The sequence below is a fragment of the Crassostrea angulata genome, chromosome 7 (genome assembly GCF_025612915.1).
Source record: "Crassostrea angulata isolate pt1a10 chromosome 7, ASM2561291v2, whole genome shotgun sequence".
Classification (NCBI taxonomy): domain Eukaryota; kingdom Metazoa; phylum Mollusca; class Bivalvia; order Ostreida; family Ostreidae; genus Magallana; species Magallana angulata.
The window spans coordinates 50,746,102-50,768,439 of NC_069117.1; the positions used below are offsets into that span (position 1 = coordinate 50,746,102).

General features: G+C 32.6%; 1 protein-coding gene across 6 annotated transcripts; it reads left to right on the forward strand.

The window, feature by feature from the left end:
- Window positions 1-182: 182 nt before the first annotated feature.
- LOC128192245 (high affinity copper uptake protein 1-like) lies at window positions 183-19,499 on the forward strand. Of its 6 annotated transcripts, XM_052864797.1 has the most exons (8): window positions 183-273; window positions 4,710-4,944; window positions 12,343-12,537; window positions 13,232-13,298; window positions 13,414-13,576; window positions 15,210-15,257; window positions 15,936-15,974; window positions 17,653-19,499. In XM_052864797.1, exons 2-8 carry the CDS (start codon window positions 4,915-4,917, stop codon window positions 17,852-17,854), a joined length of 744 nt encoding a protein of 247 aa, XP_052720757.1. In that variant the 5' UTR covers window positions 183-273; window positions 4,710-4,914; the 3' UTR covers window positions 17,855-19,499. The 6 variants fall into 6 exon arrangements, with proteins under 6 accessions (XP_052720757.1, XP_052720760.1, XP_052720761.1 ...); XM_052864800.1 differs by lacking the exon at window positions 15,936-15,974; XM_052864801.1 differs by lacking the exon at window positions 15,210-15,257.
- The last annotated feature ends 2,839 nt before the right edge of the window (window positions 19,500-22,338 follow it).

Here is a 22,338-nt window from a genome sequence, read left to right on the forward strand (position 1 = left end):
AGTTTCGAACTTTCATGTTTTCATTACAATTTACTTTACATCACAATCAGAAATCCCATTGAAAATAAAACTAAGATAAAACACAATATTTGAAATAAGAAATTCTGTATCATATCTATAATTTAGAAGACTATTACAATTCGAAAACGTGCCCTCAATTTTGTTAACCTTTCAACTCAAGTTGAAAGTTGTTGTTGCATGGTCATGACTTACGCTAGAAATCGTGAATGAAAGATTAATTTGCTCATTCTGAAATCAAATGATTAAGCAAACGTAAGTATTTTTCATTTCACGACCAGAACAAACTAAATAATCTGTTGTTCCTAGGCCTAGTTAATAGGTCGTCTCTATTAGTCTATATGGGCCATATTATTATTAAATTGCATCTAAAATATTAACCTGAAGAGCAGCTGGGACAAAATATTATTCTTTTTTGCACTTTTTTCATTCAGACACTTTGTCAGAAGTAAAGTAGTACAACGTTGTTTTATCCATCAGGTATTTTCCTGGTTATACAATTCAACTGTTCAATTCAATTTCTTTATTAACCAATTAAGGGCCCTCAAGGGGCAACATGAAGACTGTTGACATACAACATCCAATGAACATAAAACATTATACAAGTAATAGTGAATATATGCCCTTTCTAAATCAAACTTAAATTATTGAAAAGACCATTTTGAAGTTTGTACAAATACAATATTTTATTGAAACACAATTACAATAATTGGCAAAGGCCCAATGGATATACAGGAACATCATTGTATGTTTACAATAACTGCATGTACAGTATATATATGTTTACTAATCTATATAGATCAGTTTAACATTTCCCAGGGATGTATATGCTATAGTATATACATCCCTGGTTCAAAGCAGTCATTTAAGAAATAAACAACGTTATTTAGTGAACATGGCGTTATGAATAGCAATTGCTTTGTTGGCATATTCCATGATGCGCGCTAGCGCATCATGGAAAATATGCCAGCAGAGCAGTTGCTATTCATAACGCCATGTTCACTAAATAATCGTTGTTTATTACTTATATTTGCATTTTACCACTCGCAAATACCCTGTATTAATTAGCCTAGACCTTGACATTTAGCTATTACATCAAAAGTAAACATTCAGACTTTGTAATGTATCTTTTTAATTCACATAGATTTGTTAACAGAATCAATGATATGATATAACAGTAATTCCTTTAAAATGTTATCAAAAAACATGTTTTAGTATTAAATACGTCAATTTTAATGGAGTTGGAGAAAAACACATGATGTATCGTATAGTGGTTTAATCTATAATGTCATGGAAAGTATATAACGTTACACCTTTATGACGTCATAGTATACAGACAGAGCAATTGCGATTATAGAGAAATATTTGCAGCTTCTCCGTATGGGCTTACAGTGGGAAAGAACAATGGAAATTCAGATATTAATTAATGAATTTAACGGTAATATTTAAAATAGTATGTATTTCACTATTTAAACATAAATGTAAAATGTATCTTTCTTTGTCAAAGTTATTGGCAATATTTATTTTAATTATGTTATAAAAATTACTAAAATAGCTGTTCCTTAGATGAGAATAGGCTTTACATTGAAAAAGAAAGTGAGTTTCATCTTCAATTGCACCAGTTTTACAAGCAATACAATATCTTTCATTCCTAAATGTGGCATTATATCTACCACTTTCTATTGCAAGTTTATGTGCACTTAATCTTATTCTACTAATAGAGGATCTCTCCGACCTTTTCCTGAGTATATCAACATAAGGACTTCTTTTTCTCATATAAAATTTGTAAAAAAATGAAAGTTTTCCTGAGCCAAAAATTTTTGATGATTACTCTTGGATACATTGGTCAACAATTCTTTGCTTTATGTTTGGTAAAAAGTGTTGAATTGTATGGTGTTCTGATGGGGCCACTTCGACCTTCACACTTTCGCCTTTAGGGCGAAGAAGCGAGAGTGCGATGTTGCGAAGGCGAAAGTGCGAGAGTGCAATGGCAAAGGAGCGAAAGTGCGAATATGCGACGGCAAATATGCGAAGGCGAAGGAGCGATACTTCTATCGCGCCTTCTCAACTTCGCACTCTCGCCTTCGCAACTTCGCGCTTTCGCCTTCGCCTTTTTTGATAGCATTTAGAAAGTCTCGGTAGATTACATAGAATTTGATGCAGGCAGCGTACTCGCCAGGGTTTTCCGATTCATCCATGATATTATTGGTACGCATGCGCTAGGCCATTGTGCTTACTATGAATGTTATAAATATTTTAATGTGTTATGTGACATATATGTTTACCAGTGCTGGCTATGCCTAATCATTATATACTTACATAAAACGTAATGTCCGCCATAATGTAAACATATGCACTTCCAGACTCTTGTCACTTACCAACTGTCTGTTTACCATGGATCAAACACAGTAACATTCTAATTTCATTATTCGACACTCCTTGCTCATGTATGGACTTAGAGGGGGAAAGGGGGGTCCGGCCCCGAAAAATTCAATATTAATAACTTCACACATGCAGTAAAGGGGGAGAGAGGGTCCGGATCCCATCCCCCCGGAAAATTTAATTTTATTAATTATATATAATAAAATCTCCAAAATATGTCTCAGACCCCCCTCCCCCCCACCCCCTGACAAATATAAGCATCCATCGACCCCCCCCCCCTAGAAAAAGTTATGGATCTGTGCAGGCTGTTGAGAATAAATTCTAAAAAAATTATCGTCTGCCTCAGATGTCCTTTTATACAGCTAAAATTGTCTTTAAACGGTAAAGAGCTCCACAATTATTAAAAGGAGAAGGCGAAAGCGCGAAGATGCGAAGGCGAGAGTGCGAAGTTGCTAAGGCGAAGGAGCGATAGTAGTATAGTAGTATCGCCTCTTCACCTTCGCAACTTCGCATTCGCATCTTCGTGCTTTGCCGTCGCATCTTCGAACTTTCGCTCCTTCGCCATCGCATTTTTGCCTTCGCAAAGTGCAAAGGTCGTAGTGGCCCCATCAGAACACCATAGAATTGTGCTTTTATAATTACGAATGTTTGAAAATCCCAAATTATCTAGGATGCCATAAATTTTCTTAATCCAGGAATTGGAATTGATTGTTCCCTGATATAATTTAAATGCCAAAGAATAAACGTTATCAAGTGATTCCAATATTTAATGCTTGAGAATAATATTTTAGACCAAAGTGGTAACCTGTTTAATTCTGCCAAACAACAAGCATTAGATGCTTTGCAATGTAATCCAAGTATATCTTTAAGAAATTTTACAAGAAATTTTTCGATAATTGAAATATATATATATTTATAAAGTTACACTCTATAGTTGTTGCTTTGGATGAAAATGTACTGTACACTTTGAATACACTGTCATATATATATTCATTATTGGCTAGTTAACATATTTTAGACTTATATTTTCATATGACTCTTAGACCGAAGTTTGAGAATGGTCTCAACGTGTTATCTAAAAGTTGTAATAAAATATCAATTATTTTATTCCACAGACAGGTTAAGTTAATCAAAGGTTAAATTAATTTGATGAATTTAAAATCTTTTTTAACTTCAATCACTTTTTTTAAAGCACTGTACATTTTGAATTGCTTAGCAAAAGTTTGCGTCAACTTTATGATGTTAATAAGAGCATAATGTGTAGATATATGCATACTTATATTTACATGAAATTCAGATTAAATTATTTTTTGGAGACTTATGGCCCTTTTGTAATCAAAAGTTTGGCCATACTACTGAGACAATTTGTCAGTGAAAATCTCAAAGACCAAAGTAGAACATAACTTCAACAATTTGTAGTTGATGAGGAATAATGTGTAGTTTTCTGTTCTTGCAGGAAATTCTTATTTGATACAGAACTTTTTTTTGGAGTTATGCCCATTTATTTTTTATGCATAAATTGCCATTCATAATATTTTTAGATAAAGATAACAATTAATAAGTTGAAAAAGGCCACAGAATAGTTTAACTTGGTTTCAAGAGCAGATTTATTAAGAACGTGTCTGACTTTAGATTTTCATAGATTTGTCTTTGATCTATTTTTGCTGTAAAGGCAAGAAATATAGAAATAAGATTCCAAGTATTAGGTATTTTTAGGTAAGTAAGTTTAATACCTGTACTATTTGCAAAAAATGGATTTCTTCTATAGATCTCTCAATACAAGATTCTGTTACCTGGTAGTAGGTTTACTATAGATGTAAAGTTGTTTTCTTTTTCAAAAATGATATTTTAACTTTTTTTTCTCAATGAGATTCATCCATCCTGTTCATGATGAATCATTTAAATTGTTATCTACATACCAGTAATTTTACTGATGACAATTGCTCACCATCTAGTGTTGTTTACAATATTATTTAATACCAATCAACTGAAAGTAGACATTGAAAAATGGTCGGTTATGATTCATTATTAATTTGATCACTGTAACTTTTCCAAAAAATAACCCACATTCATGTATCTGCGCATGAGAGCTTTGCATGATCGTTATTTTTAAACTTCACTTATTCCCTAAATTATTTGTTGTGGAATTTAAATGCTGACAGTCACGGTCTTATGTATACATGTATTTTGAGATGCAGAGGGAAAACACCAATAGCATGAAATAGATATATTTTTTAAAGTGTTCGTGATAAAAACTAAATGCTGCCAATAATTACATTATTTTATCATGCATGTACACGTATATACAGGTAAAACATCCTGGTTGAGAACATAAGAACCGAAATCAGTCAAGGATATTCAAGAAAGGGGAGGATCTTATTCACCATAGACTGCATTCAACAGTTCGGTCTCCGCCTGACCCAATTCAAGTTTGACAGGGAACGCGTTAGATCTTGTGTACGACCAACCAGATTCAAGTTTTGGGCTGCTGTGCTGCTCTGTCTTCTTTACATTATGGGCCACATGATGAATATGTCATCAACAGTATGTACAGATTGTTTTACTCTGAAAGAAGATCTATTAGTTCTTCACTGCTTTCTTACTATTGAAATTTTACATGTAGGCATTAGGATTCAGATTTTGGGGTATTTGTAGTACCTTCTATTATATAAATTTTGATTCTATATTTCTTTTCTTTTTAAAACTCAGAGAATAAATCCATTATTTATTATGTCTAAATGAATTGATTGATGGTAATGGGTCATGATTTTTAGAATGACACAATGAGATCTTGCACACTAGATGGGTCATTGTGTACTGTTTATAATGTTAAATGTTGAATCACATCATGATCAAAATTAAGCTTGAAAAATTCTTTTCTCCCCCCCCCCCTTTTAATTCTAATTTAGTCATTCATTATAGGTTTATTTTTATTTACACAAGATTTATTAAAACAATTATTAAACCATCAATCTACAGTTATGTTTAATCATACAGAACTGTGGTTTTATCTTAGCTATAGGTGTGCTTTGTGATTGTTGCTCTGTGTCAGTCTGTTTTGAAATATTTTTTTTATGAAACTTTCAATCTTTCAATTTGTTTAAGTTAACTGTCACCTCAAGGTATGATTTTATGGCAGGTATTCTCTTATTTAGCTTTTGGTCTCCTTAGATTATAGATTTCGTAAACATTCTGTTTGGATGACAGTATTCAGCTGTGCTAATCTTTGAAGAAATAGGTCAACCATATCAATTCCTTTTGAAATCAAGTTTACATATGTGGCAATAAACAGGCAGTGTACGGCTATATATTACCTTCAAATATTTTTAGTAGAAAAGGACAGTAATTGGTTGTGGGGAATAAGAGCCAATTGACCCAAACATGATAAAAGTACATGTATAAGAAACAAAAATAAATATATAAGCTGATAAACAAATGTATTGTCTGAATGGGGACCCTGTCTTGTCCTGTATCCCTTGTTGATATCAAAAGATACAATAGACTCAGATTGGATACAATAAACTCAAATTGTATATACTGAATAAAGGTACTGTAAATTATCAAGGCAATGAACTTGTTTACAACCTTATGAGCAACACCTTGTGTTGTCATTTTATTTCATTATTTAGATGAGGCAGACAAATCTGAATCCTTCTTGTGATAAGCATTATAGTAAAGCTAACAAATCTTTATCAATCTGCATGCAGTCATCGTTATTGCTGACGTTTTTTGGAGGAGGACAGCTGTACTGCTGTAATTGAATAGAAAGGCAAATGTATGATCAGGTGACAAACACCTGTTATCTGTTGATATTCAATAATCAGACAGGTGTGTTATGCACAGGAAGTCCGGTCTTTCTGGAGGGGATCAGGCATTTTGACTTTTTTAATTTAACAGTCCTTGTACTTTTCTGCATGGAGTACATTTAGAATTCTCAGTACCTGTGTACTTTTCTGCATGAAGTACATTTAAAATTCTCAGTACATGTGTACTGCCATTTTAATCTTATGCTATCAAATTTCATACGCTGTCTCAGTTTTACAACTTTGTGCAATGGGACTATAGAAAGGTACCCTCTAGATGTCATGTTTACACATTTAAGGTCCAGAATTATATAATGACAAGGCTGTTTTTCAGTTGTTGATCACTCGGGTTGTAGATCCCAGAATAGGTATAAATAGATCTCAGTGCTCGCACACTTGATTTTGGTACCAAGATGGGGTGTTCAAATTGATGAGAAACTCAGATATATTTTGGGGAATATTGGGAGAGTCATTATACATATGTATATTTTGAAAGTCATATTTGGAGTCTCATGTGTTTTGTTAATATGAACTTTAATAATTTCTATTTAGTTATTCACAAAAACACTAAAAGTATAAGTTATTACATATCTATGTAATATATATTCTTTGGTGACAATATTATTGAGGAAAATAAACAGAATCATTTCTTTGGTAAAAAGTGTAGCTGTATCTCTTTTGAGATCCCTAGGTTAACCCCAGACAGACAGAGGGGAGATATTATCTCTGACAGCCACTTGAACAAAGATATGCACAATTTAAGACCAATACATGTTCAACAACATTTTATTCAAGCAATATATAAACAAGTTTAATACTAGCTACAAGTACGGTAGACAAATTTTAGGACATTGGTATGAAACGAGTCATTTGGAACGTCATATCACATCCTCTTGATGACAATTGTCAATTAAAAATAAACAGAGGAAGAATTGATAGAAATCTCAAGATGTAGCAAAAAAGATGGGAAATGTTAATATCAATTGGTCTGTTTCTCTGATTCATTTCCCCTTTGCACTTCTACTATACCTGCCTCGGTCACATTTATCAGTCTACATACTTGAGTGAAGTGCTGAAAATACAAAACGCCACTGTTTAGTAAATATTTGCTGTGTACGATCTTGTTCATCTGTGGGCTTGATAATATAACTCTCTCTTGGACTCTATGAAGTAACAGTCAGGCTCGTATCAATCATATCCCATTTAGAGGCAGGTGTATCGTGTAATAGGTGTTAGGGACCACTCAGGTAAATCTTCAATTTCTAAGAATTTTACTTGTGAAATAGGGATTCCATTGTAATGAATTAATGTACAACTTCCACAATGAATTCAATTTATTGATACATGTACAATAATTACCATTTACTATTTTGTGTTAATTGAAAAGTAAAATATTACAATTTTTATGTTGAAGTGACAAGTTTATTTCATCTGTTGCTTTTATTGTTATAATTTATGAAAAAAATACCAGCTGTGAACTTTGTCATTTTTTGGCAAAATATTGCATATTCATGCAGGTTACCCCTATTGTACCGATAAATACTCCTACAGTTTTCAAGATGAAAAGTTGTTCTTTTGCAGATCAATTATTTACGAGAGGTGTGCATATTGCTAGGATTTTAATTTCTGAAAACTTCTGAAAAAAATTACTTATATTTATATAATTTTAAGCTATCATACGATTAAATATTTAAATATAAATAAGCAAACCCCGCTGGCACCTCAATTTGGCATCATTTGTATTATGGGTTATATAGTACAAAATCGATACGTAGTGTTATCACAGGCAAAGACACTGGAAAATGTAAATATAATGCAATAGATTAAAAATATAGATAACATGAGCTGAATGATTATAAAACATTGCAAAAGGATTATCTTTTCAACACAATGAAAAGTTTTGTTCATCAGTATTCAGGATATCTAGAATGTTCTTAAAATCTTCACTACTCCCAATATAAATAAAAAGAAGTGTATTAACTGTTATGTGTTTGTGTGCATGCATAGATGACCCCATCTCTTTCCTTTATGTAATGCAATGATTGATGAAAAAGATGCTCTTCAAGAAGATCAAGAAACATTAATTCAGTATAATTTTATAAGCTTACCTTTATCATTCTTTTTTTTTAATTTTTATCCTTGTAATTACATGTACATGTATTTCTTTTTTGTGAACAGACAGATACACTACATGTCGCTTGTCTTTAGGATCCCCTACTTCATAGCTATCACTTCTTACACAAGCTAATAGTGAACATTGGTATTTTTTCTCTGCAAGCTATGTTGGGGATGGGGAGGGAAATACAGGAATTATTAGTAATATTATCAGTCATCCAGCTTGATTGCCTTGTTCTAAACCTTTTAAAAAAGATTGATCAAAATTTAGACCTTGTTCATGACTGTAGGATGTATAATGACCCTGACCTGAGATCATTTGCACAAGATGAAGGTCATATCATTATCAAATCATTTAATATATATGGTATTTATTTTCAATTTATTTAGATTGAATTCAAGTTTGAAAAAACAATAATGATAAATTCACTCTGTCTAATATGTATAATGTATTGTTTCTTTTTGAAACAAAAAGGTATTTTTCTAGAGATTATTGAAAATTGTACGCTTGGATGATAGGTTTTTAATTTTCATTTATCTTTATTGATATTTTGTAATGTATGACTGCATAATTATGAAGTTTTATACATTCACTTGTAAATGCTTGAATGTGTGAAAGAAAAGAAATTGATCATTCAGGTAACAGATATTTTCCACACAATGAACCCATGCAGTTGTGTGAAGTTTTGACTTCAGCAGGAAATGTTTCTGTTGTTATTGCCCATGTCCTGTGTTGGCTCCCAAAAATCTGTGCCAGAAAACATTGTTTTCATGCTGTGCTAACACAGAGATCAGGACTTGGTCTCTATGTTGCAAGATTGCTAAATATCCAGGCAATCATTACAGATCTTATCAAAGAAAATCAGTTTAACCATATATTGAAGTTTATTGACCCAATAAATTTGAGAAAAGATTTGAGTTTTTAATAGATATAACTTTTGAAATGATTTTAGTTATAAATAATTCAGTAAATATTCTGTGGTTTTGTGTGCCTAGATATTCAACAAAGGGTTAACCGAATAAAATAATGAATTCAGAAAAATCCAGCGATCAGATATATTAATTTGGGCTTGGACTTTTAATGAATTGATTGAAACTTGAAAAGAAAAATTGCATTTCATGTAAAAAATTTAAAAGAGTACATATTAAGATGATCAGCCGATAGTGAAAGACTTAAATAAGTAATATCAAATTTTGTGAACATTTGATTTAATAAATTTAAAATTTTTTAGATATTTTGTAATTTTCAGAGGTGGACAATTTATTTCCATTTATTCGTACTTTTTACATGTATATCAGCAGATGGATCAATTTTAAAATTTGTATCCTTATTTAGGCAGACTTACAAAGTAGATCTGGTTTTGGTTTTTTGGGGGGTTTTTTGGTTTTCTTCAAGTTCTTTGTTTTCACAGATGGTCAACCTTTGGTTTGGTTTTCTTGGGGCGTAGTCTAATTTCTCAATTCGTTTAGGTCTCTGCCCATTTATTGAAACAGTGAACATTCATGCACTTACTATATTTTTATGCTTTCAGATGATTTAGCGTAACTAATGAATTGCTTTTAACCTGATTGAAGAGTTGGAGATAAATTGCTTAAAAGATAAATACATGTGGAAGCATAGATCAAGAATGTGGCATTCAATTAACGATCTTTATAAATTTCCTCCTAATAAAAAAAAAAAAATTCTTTTCTGTAAACACTTGATTCAACATATAATTAGGAAATGTAAATTCATGCACATAAAGCACATGAAGCTGCATTAATATTGTATGTATTGATACATAAATTACCTTCATAGTAGTTATATATTCTTGATGGAAATAAAATGATATATAATACAGTGGGAGTTGCATGGACCTTCCATTCTCCTACAAAGCTTCGGACCAAATTGTCTTGCGTAACTGTTTTTGGGAGTTGATTTTAATCAACTCTCCTATGCTCTTACTCGGGCAAAGCGAAAGTGAAACAGTGTTTGGACCTAAGCACAAATCAGTACCGCTGACAACACTTAGTTCTTGAAAAATCGATAAATTCGATGCTATGTATTCTGAAGCATTGTTTTTCAAGAAAACTTATTTATTAATACCATAAAAATAATAAGATTTTAAATTGTACAAACAGTTTAGATATTTTTTAAAGTCGTATGTATTCCTACGCTAGAGTTCGATGTAGTCTCGTTCAACCAGACGCTTGGCTGTCTCCGTTAATATCCGACAAAACGGAGTCTCTCTTTCTTCTCGGAGATAAACGGAGACAGTCGAGCATTTGGTTGAACAAGACAAGAATTCAATCTTGCCTGGATCCATACAATTTCTCAGAAATATTTCGATTCCTGATACTACTTGCCATGCAAAATCACATATCGTTGATTTTGAATAAATGATAATGGATAAAATCAACTCCCGTCAGTACTTCAGTACTTTGATTGATAGTTTGGACAGGTGATGCATTATCTTCAGGTGTCACAGAACCAGCTGATAGAGTTTTTTACTAGTCCTCTATCTATTTGGGTTGTTTGAGTAGAGGGCTTTCCCCTCATGAAATTTATCAGTGAAGTTTTTAACGGAAGACAGGCTTTAATTGTTAAACGTTTAGTCTTGGTCTTAATTACCTCACAGTATCAGGTGCCCCAAATACCAACTTTTATCCTAAACAGATATTGTTGTGCCTTGGAATAAACAAATTGAGTTAAGTATGTTATCAACATATTTCAAGTTTTTCAGCAAGTCTTTCTAAAAAATCATAGAAATTTTATATCTGGGTGTGTATTACTCTCCAAGAAATTATGTAAAGGAATTATGTCATTTGTTGACTTTATCCATTAAAATAGAAAGTAAATTTAGATTTGAACCAAAACTAATTGGATCAAGTTTTGCCTGTTGATTTGATTCCAAATCTGAGTACATGGAACCTACAGTTTGTCTTTCTAAATTGAAACATAAATTATTAATTAAAAATGTTTTAAGAAGTCTGGCTGCATAGTTGTTATCTCACAACAAACAAACTTAAGGTTATGTATTAGTTGGACTTTGATTCACTTTAGGCTAGAAAGGCAGTAGCCTTCTACCAGAGGCAATGTTAGTTTACCCCAAACTATAGCTGTTAATTATTTGAACTACCGTAAATGTTTTGGATTTCAAATTTTTTTGAAACTTTTTTATATAGACCAATATAGACATGTTATTGAGATAAATATAAAACCTAAGGCATGACCCAACATGTGTCTTGTTTCAGTAAATAATTGTATAACTGTAACTGACAGACCAAGAATATGGAGCAAAGAAAGTGGCTATTTTATTTGCTCTACTTTGATTTGTTGTGAAATATTAATGAGATATTTCTAATTTTGTCAACTGTACAATGAGTATCCAACTTAGAAGTTTTTTGTTGATGATCAGCATGACCAAGTGACCAAGCATTAGTCAAGAACCCAAGCAATTTTAGTCTTTCAGTACTCGTTGGCAGTCCTAGTACTAACACAGGAATTGGTCTCTACAATATTGGTCTCAGAAAAAAAAAACTAAAAAGTGCTTGAAAGTTTATTTTTGAAAAAAAAATATATATACTGCTGCTTGAATTTCAAAATTCAATGTCACCAGTTTTCAGAAATAAGACACTTTTTCAAGAATTTGATTTACCGTACATGTGCCGTATGTAGAACGTAAGAAATATTTCTTTCTGGATTTTTTCTCTCATTGACATCCAAACATCTAGTGCAGTATTCATAATTCATTTAGGTTTGAATTAGAAGGTTTACAAAACAGTAAAAAGGTTTTTAAATTCTGAATGAACCATGTTGTAGTATTCTTAACTCATATCATAGGAAGAAAGGGAAATCTTTTTTCATTATTATTTTTTTTATATTGTGTATCAAACACTGAAAAGCATTAACCAGTAACTTAAAAACAAAATGTTGATTATGCACAAAAAAATCATCATCAACTATCCAGGGTTACAACTTAACAAGGGGAGTTATTTATGTTTTAGCATTGTGATCTATACAGCTGTGTTGTTTAATTTACAGACAATGTCGATGATGATGGACATGAATTCCACAGGGATGACAGGAATGACCCATGATCATCACATGCATCACAACAGCACGGGGATGGACATGGGCACTGGCCATGATCACGGGTCCGGTGGTATGGGCCATGATATGGGCCATGGTATGCACATGTCAATGAATGGTTCTGATGAATGTGGCAATGGGATGGCTGTAAGTATAAAGAAGCTTAGAGGTTTTTAGCTCACCATAAGCTCTAGGGAGTTTCTTAGATCACTTGTTGAGCAGAGTCAGTCCATCTGTAAAAGTTTCACAGTTTGTTCATAGTGTGTATATTAGAACTTCTAGAAAAGTGGTCCTGAGACCAGTTTTGGATCTATGACTGAAGGGTGCAAAATTCTAATTTGGAATACAAAGGAAAAATCTTTAATGCATCTTATTATCAAGAACTAATATGGAACAACTTGTGATTTTTAATTATCATGCAAATGTAGCTAAAACTGACCATGCACTATATGCTCAAAAATTCAGATCAGGGAGAAATGCAAATCTCATAATGGTCATATCTGTGGAAAAGGAACTTCTAAATAATTTTCTAAATTGAATTTTTCTCAGGCCAAAAAAATATAATGCAGCAAATAGGTCTTTTATTTTAGATTTTATTGCAAGATTTGCAAAGGTAAAAAAATTAATCAATGCAGCAGCATTTGACCTGATACTGCGGTTCATGAAAATTTAAATATTAATTTCTTATAGCCTGTGTAATATTATAAAATTGAAGGCAATACCTTTATTGCATTTTTCACACCATATATCTTCATTCATTTTACATTATGATTTTATTGCCTAACTGACTTATTGTGAATTTCTTTGTAAAGATTAATAGTTTTTCTTCTTCTTCTTTTAGATGTTCTTCCATACGGGCAACTGTGAATACATTTTATTTGAGGGGGTTCAGACCAAGTCAGTGGCAGGTAACACATTGTTTCAACATCTAGGTTTAATTTTGTGTTTTTGCATTGTTACAGGTAATAAAGGGGAGCAATCAAGAGTGATACTCCAATTTGAATGGTTTGTAATGTGTTGTAGGAATGGTCGGGGCCTGTATCGTCATCTTCTGTCTTGCTGTTTTGTATGAGGGTCTGAAGGTTTTGCGCGAGTACCTCCTTAAGAGAGCGCTGGTATCGGGGTCCAAGTACCAGGAAGTGACCATCGGAACCAAGGGACTGTCAGACCCTCAGGTCAAAAGCAGGTACTGCCAAAGTGGACAAATAATCAAACTTATAATTCTAGGAATTGATGCAAATAATTTATGAGAGTAAAAAAGATAAACATTTTTTTTTTGCTTTTTAGTTAATGAAATTAAATCAGAATTCAAGTGCACAGGTTATTCATGTACTACTTGTACATCTTTTAATTGCACCTGTAAAATGTGATAAACGGTTACATTTAAAGCTTTGAAATACATTTTACATTAAAGCTTACATGGATTCATAAAAAGCATTTGATCGCCACATTAGTTTCGATCACTCCTCAACTGTCGCTGGAGTGTATATACTGGCCGAGAAAGTTATGGTCGGTTGCTTTCGAACTGAGGCATTTAGGTTGCACAGACTTCCAAATGATAGAACTACACAATGTAGTTATGTGCTTGTAGAAATGAATAAAGGAAACTACAATCAAAAAAAAATAAAAGATGGTACCGGTGTATTCTTAGATAGAAATTCCAATGTTTCTGCAATATCTTGCACATACAGTACTATGTTGTCTTACTTCACATGCACATCGAACTTGTGTTATTTATACAGAGTGCATAATGTCTCCATATTATTGTAGACCCCAGCCACACTACATCCAACACAGTAGATAAGTGATAGTAAATCCAAGAATGTATGAACAACGTAACATCGCTTTTATCAGTTTCTAAAAAACACTCCATTTTCTAAAGCCCTGCATGCTGTCACTGCACAATCTGCTACAGTGTGTGTTTTGCACATGTGCAAAATTATAAAATACAACACAGGAGAGTGTTCTACAATGATCAAAAATTTTTGAAATATGCACACCTGGATTTCATTCTGTTTTGTTTCATCTATCCAATGTTTTGTTTCGTCTTTCATTGGATATGCAGTACATGGCTCAGTGGTCATAGGGTTAGGCCAGTATCCAAAAGGTCGCTGGTTCAAACCCTGCTGTTGTGCACTTAGACAAGGTACTTTATCTACATTGTCTCAGTCCACCCAGCTGAAATTACTGGTATATGCTGGGAGTTAACCTGCGATGGACTGGTGTCACATCCAAGAGTCAATGACTCTTATCTGCTTAGCACCATGGAAACCGGGGATATGTACCGACCCTATGCGCCTTCATGGCCTTCATGGCAGGGAGAAGGAATTAACTTTCATTGGATATACCTTAATTACCACTGCAGTGGTGTCATATTATTTTTGTTCAAGGCGCGTTTATTTAAAGCTTTCCGTCCAGTGTAACGAATTCCGATGAAAGAAATACCTGAATGCAGTGAAGCATAAATAGTGCTTTTGACCTTTGTAAGGGGGTGTAGTGATTAGCAGAACAATAGAAATTGACAACTAATATGGCGGTAGTCAGAGATAAACAGAAAATAATCCATATTTATGAATTCATGTCAGCTTTAATATACACATGGTGTTAAGCTACTGAAGATGGAGAAAGGATTGAGACAATTAAAGGAAAACTAATTTGAACTATTAGAATAACAGATTCAAACTCAGTGTAGAAAATTATTATTGTGGAAGAAAATGTATTTGTAATGAAAGACTTCAATAAGATTTATGAAATTGATATTATCAGATCATAAATCAATGCAATGTTTATAAGAAATCCCTGGTTATTTTAACTTTCAGCAATGGAATTTCTATAGATTACAAACCAAAAGAGAACCAATCAATTGGGTGACTTTTTTTTATCACCATTTGAAAATATCTGCTTTTATATTATGCTAGATGTAGATTGATACATGTTTCTCAACACCATTGATACATGTTTCTCAACACCCATCAAATCCCTAGCCCTGAGAAAACCTAATTATCATAGCATGTCTGCTACAAAGTAAGGTGTTGGGTTCAGTGGGGTATTGGGTAGTGAGAAATGATGTATATGCTGCAGAATTATAATTTAAGAGTGACATGTAAGCCTTTATAGAACCATATACGGTTGAACTTTGATATCTCGAATGTATACAATGGATATGTCGAAGTGATTTGTAAGTCCCAACTACTTATTTTTTAAGTATTTTACTCTCGAATATCTCAAAGTTTTTAGACAGTCCGATTGAGTGCGAGATAACGAAGTTTGACTGTATTAACCACATGTAGCTTATTTGTACTGAAAAGCTTTAAACAGTAGGAAGTGAGCTTCAGAAACATCTTCCAGCTTAATTTATCTGATTTTTTCTCCTGACTTGTGACCTGATACATGGAAATGGGGTCTCTGTAGACTCCGTGATCAAATAGGCACAGAATGTAAGATTGATCAATTACCTGTAATTACTAATGGCAGTTAATCAGAACGTCCCTGGTGTATTTTATACATTAAAGAACCTGATGCATAACCTGTTTTATTTTATACAGCGATGAAGTGCTTTTCAGTAGGTCCATACTTGATGGAAGGTAACTTGAATGCTCCAGTTTTGTTGTGGTTATTCCTATTAAGTTAATTTATTAACTTGTATTAATTTTGTACCCTTCTGTTTAGTTTTAGTTGTTTTCTTGATTTCCACTTTTTTGTTTTTAATACCACAATTTTTTTTTCGTTTTAATCAGTCTTCGTACGACAAGGATATGTTAGGGTCTTTAAACCGTGGTATATTGTATCTGGTAGTGGAACTATGCAGTTTTCTGGTTTAGAGGTGAAGGTTGGACCTAAATTCTTTTTATAGCTCAGAATTTTCCTGGCACTAGGAGGAATAGACTTGGCCTAATAAAAAAGTTGGTTATCATGTTCATTTACTGGGGTTAGATTTGACCATGACATTGTTTCAGCATTAGGGAAGCATGTTTGGAATGCATTTGTTTATTTATCAGCCATCTAGTCTCAAACAGTGCTATGACATGAATAATAAATTATGGGGGCCAAATTTGACTATAGTTCTTCTTTGATGCAAGTACATTCAGAAAAACAAGATACATTTTTAAAGATGCAGCCCCACCCCACCCTTAAAAAAATCTTTTGTCCTCTTGAAAGTTTTGAACATAAAAACAGCATAAATGTGACACCTAGTGATAAGAATAAGTACGCTCAAATAAAGCTTTGTGGATTTACAGGCATTTCAGACTGTGTTTAACAAAATGATTAATATACAACAAAGTTGCAGTCCTTACAATCTCATGGAACAATCCTTGATGCAACATTTTCATTTGAAACCTTTTACTTCCAAATATTTAGTTTTAAGTACCTTAACCTTGAACCGACCCGTTACCTTGGTGACTGGTTGAAGCCTGTTTTGTGGTGGTGGAATTCCTCTTCTGGTCTCAGATGATAGATACCTGGAGTATTGCCTATATTATATCAACTGTTGCAATATGTATACACCTTCATAATTGTATGCATGTGTGTTTTGTATTTCTCGTTTTGCTACATAGATATCCATTCATTTATATATTTATAATCTTATAATAGCTGCAATGTCTTTTCTTAGCTAGTACTTGTATTTTGATTCCTGATTATTACTAAACTGATGTTGACAATGAATGTCATTGAGTGATATGTCAATATTTATTGTTTCTAAACAATTTGATGGCAGAAAATTATGAAATCATAAATACCTGTGTGTAATTTAAGGTATAAAATTAGTTATCATTAATGGTACAGAAATTTTAATAGTGTATTGTAGAGAATATGTATTGGAAAAGAAGGATTAAACAGTTTAACTTTGTATATGCATTTCTTCTTATATATTGAAAGTTTATCATCAACTTAGCCCTAACAACTTATTTCTGGTAAATCAATGTCCATATATCTCTTACTTAATAAATATGGCTAACACTTTCATCACAATATCAAATCATAATGGCTGTATTGTCATCAAAGTAAATGTATACAGGATACATACCAGTACATACAACAGTGAGACTTATTTGATTCATTATAGTGTCATTGTACATGAATGAATCCTCATTAGACAAGACTATATATAAATAAGTACCAGCATGCTCAATAGTCTAAAGATCTCGAAAATATTATTATCCACTATTATCTGTTAATTCTGTGAAATTTTTATGTTTTTAGTTACAGTATCCAATTTTATCAGTTTGTCAGATTTACATTGGATTCTTCCTTACGTTTCAGATTATCGATGGTCAGTGGCTCTCATCTGACCCAGACTCTACTCCATGTCATCCAAGTGTTTGTCAGCTACTGTTTGATGCTCGTCTTCATGACTTACAACGTTTGGCTGTGTATTGCCGTCCTTCTCGGGGCGGGAGCGGGATATTTCTTCTTCGGCTGGAAGCGCGCTGTCGTGGTTGACGTCAATGAACACTGCCATTAATAAACGACAATGCAGCAAACACGATTCCAAACTTGTGATATATTTTTTTCTTTTTTTTTAAGAGTTTTGAAAAAATAATATTACAGGGACATGGACCCATATATTTTATATTAACTTTTTTTTAAGTTGAAAAAAAAATCATATGCCATATTTTATTTGTTGAAGGAGAGCTAGCAGGTATCCCAGTTGTAAGGACGCTGTTAGTGAAGGGTCAACTATATGTTGAACGCTGGGCCCCCTCTCTCTATGAAAAGCGAGAAATTGTAGTTTATTAACATAATACCTCAAAACGAAATTGGCCAACACTCAATTAATTAATACACCTTGACACAAGCTCCCACCACCCTTGTCAGTTTAAGGGACATGATTTTAGTGCATGAATATTCTTACACTCTATGGCTTGCTTTTATACTGTGTAATTTTGTTACAGATGTTTTCAGTGAATGGTATTCGTAGCAAACCCATTTGATTTAAAAATTAGAGTACCAAAACAGCATCATACATTGTACCTGAACCTAATATTTTTACGCATATTATACACTGCCGTGTCTATTAATTGCAGGTTGTTCAAATCAAAATAACACATTGTTAAAGGTAGCTACGGAGAAAGGACTAATATTACATGTACTACATGTATTTTGTTGTAACTGTTTAAGAATATGAGAACTAATTTAAATTTTGTTAGTGTCAAAAATAGGCTGTAAAGATACTTAGTCTTATCCTATTTTATAAGGTTCAGGCATACATTTTACATACTTCAGTATATATTTGTTGTCTAGATGTAGAAAGTACTGAACAATCTGTCAAAATCCGTTTGGTTTGTCTCATTAGAGTTATCTCTCTTTCCTCTTGGTGAAGGTTGACTATCTCAAAATATTGAAAATTTGTCATGTTCATATATCAATAATATGCCAAAACATTTAGTATAGTTTTATCCTAGTGTAATGGCATTTGTTCATGGCTTGCTAGCAATATTTTTGTATACCATTGTGATACAGTCACATAAATTTTGTGCTGTACATGAATGATTTGGATGAAAATTAATGGACAAATTTTTGTACTTAAGATTGTTATTGTTTATCTTGCCACAGATGTTGCACATTACATTGATAAGGTACTTAATACATGTAGATGTTGATTATGTCAATCAGTAAATATACAGTGGCATCATTTAAATTTGCAGCGGTCAGTTTTTTCCTGTCATACATCGAACTAAATTTTCAGCAATCAAGATAAACTTTTGCTCTTGTCTTGCATGCCACTATTTGGAGTGACCGCCTTCCTTTAAAATTTACTTTGTATACAGGAATCATGGATTAAAAATAATTGCATATGGGCATTTTGTCATTTGTAGTTGTCATTAATTAGAGTTTATATTGAAACGTTTACAGGTATTTTAATTTTCATGCATACATTTGAATGATTTGATACAAGAGTTCGTTCATTTTTATAAAACTATGTAATTATCATGGACGACAGAAAATGTTATTAATGCTATTTAGAATATTTTCATTGTACTGGTATGTGTGTGTTTTAAAGAAAAGTGATCAAAAATTATGTTAACGTTGCTTACTTCATAGATTTTATGAAATCCAAATGTATTGGAATTGTTATTTGATGACAATAAAAATGTACTCATACTTCAGAGATGTTCCTTCTATTTTGTGTCTGTTAATTGAACTTATACTCATCTAATCTGGGTTCCGCCAGTTTATGCCTTTAAATACTGTAAAAGCTGTACTTATTATGGAGTAATTCTATAATCAATCTAATGATTTAATGTTTGGATGTACATTTTCCACTGTAAGGGTGCATGTAACAATTTAAGGTTTCCATCTTGGTATAATTATGATTGTTATATAGTGTAGTAGGTAACAATGAGACGAGTGTGTGCAATAGTTTATCAGTGACCTGGTCAACATTTCACCTGATGACAACACTCATTCTAATATGGAGCAAAAGTGTACAGTTTTAGGAAGCACTGTTGTCAAAGCAAGAGAATATTAGTAGTGCTGCATACAGTCGGAAAATATAGTTGGAAAATACACAAATAATTAATTCCTGGAGAGACAGTGACTTGATTTTTGTATGGTAGTAAACCAGAGTAATTTTATACTAGTCATTTCAATTTTTAAAACCATAACATTTCTTCTAGTCAAATTTTTTATTTGATCATTTTTCAACGTTGAATATTGATCCGAGGGTGCTTTTTCAATGTTGGAAATTGAGACCAAAAGTCGTGAAATTTATACCCGGGGTCATTTTTTAACAGCTTGAATTTTTTTCATATCTCTGATGACCTGCACCCAATTGTCATTGTCATTGCACCCGTTGAAAAATGACCTTGTTGAAAATTGACCCCAATTACAAAGTTTTGAATTGGAATTTGCTCCACGCGATTTAAACACATGTATATATACTTGAAAATTTCAAACACTTTTTCGTGGGTGTGTTAAAGGGGTATTGGAAATTTATGAAGCACTAGATAGTAAGAAAATTTTTAACCCCGAAAATTCTGCAGAGAGGGACTGCACCTAATGCCTACCCTTACCCATGTAATCATCTTACAGCAATAAGAGGTTATAAATTTATATGCAAATTTTTCTGAAATATTGTAATTTACCACTTCGGTGACTAAAAGAATGGATAAAATTTATGTCAAGTTCGTGTTAGGAAAACTATTTAGATCAACAGTTTGGTTGCTATATTTTTCATAATGCAGAATTTTTTTTTTCAATCCTGTTCATCATATATACATATATATAAACATATATAAAGTAACATGCAAATTGATAATAATAGTATCCTAAATATTCATGTAATACTTAGTTGGTGTAAGAACAAAATTCGCGATATGTTATATTGTAATTTTTGTATTTACAACCCGCCCCAAAAAAGTTTGACAAGTAGATGTAAATATCAAATTAAACAATATGATGTACATTAAATTTTGTATTTTCATCCCTTCAGCAAATATTTGAAATATAGGCATCACAAAACATGGCGATTTTATGCTAAAAGTTCAGTATATTCAAAGGATTAATCTGATAATTCGAGACCTTAACATGATAGCGGTTTATGTTTCATGTTTTTCGAGAGACTGTTTATGCTCATGTTAAAACATATTAATCTAAAGAATAAATATGAATAATTTAAACTGTATTTTTTTAAAATCATCATTAAGTGTTTATTTGCTGTAGAATTTAGAACCGATTTCTTGATCAAAATCCCATGCGCGGGTCAATTTTCAACGGACTTCTCAATACTAAGTTTTCCGAAAAATGACACTGGGTCATTTATCGACGTGGGTCAAAATTCTTCATTAAAGCGGTAGCAGAATTTAAACCATTTACCTTTTATAAAGCAATAAATTTAAATGCAATGACTCTATTATATACATAATGTTGTACTATGATAATTGATATAATAGAGTAATGCCATATTCATGCATATTCATTCTTTAATATGTCCTTTTTTATTCATATCTTTTTTTCTGTATGTATATATACCCCTGGCGATTTTTGTGTATTCTATATATTTAGTTTGAGCGAATAAACTGAGCTCTAACTCTAATGTACCTGGCTCTCAAAACTTTGCCAGATATCATGAGCACCTGTTACCAAGGTGAACGTACAATTCATATGTCATTTTCGAATTTCAACAGTCGTGCCGAGTTGTTATTTTCAAACACCAAGCCCTCTAAATGCATTTGTGGACTAGCTGTGCTTCCAACAATTATGACCTTTCAATTCACTTGAAGGGACCAGACTGTTCAGCAGCTTGCTATTTTCATATTGTTGGAAGCAGTGTAGGGATGGAAATGATTTTACTACCAGAAATTGTTGTATTATCTATGGTAAGCTGTAGAGGGATTGACCAAATACATTGTCACACGCCGGTGAAGTTATTATTTATTGCTAGCTATGAAACCCAATGTCTGCGTGGGATTTGAAGTTGCATAACTCTAATCTGATTGTGCAGTAAACTTTCATTTTGATTAAAACTGATCATGACTGAAATCAATACTGTTATACAATGACACCAATACACACGATATATGTGCATGCACTATAAGAAAATTAAAAAAAAATTTGGCAACTGAACTTGGAAAGAAAATTATACAAAATATAAATTATCAAGGTTTAAGGTTAGAAATCTCTTCATCTGTATACACAAGCAGCTTTAAATTAATTAACACGATAAGTGTCGAAAAGCCCCCCCTTTTTTCGGAGGAGGGGGTTGACTCATGCATGCTCTGATAATTTTTTTCAGAAGGAGAAATTGGGGGGGGGGGGGGGGGTCTGAGGTCGATTTTCATTTTAACTATGTGAATTTGATAAATCTGAATTGAGGATGCATATACAAATTATGCATCTCGGAATCGGGGGAAGGAGAATGGGGGGGGGGGGGGGGAGGGGGGGGGTCGCATGTCATTATAATATTTATTTAAAATACTAACCAGACATAAATATCACTGATACCCA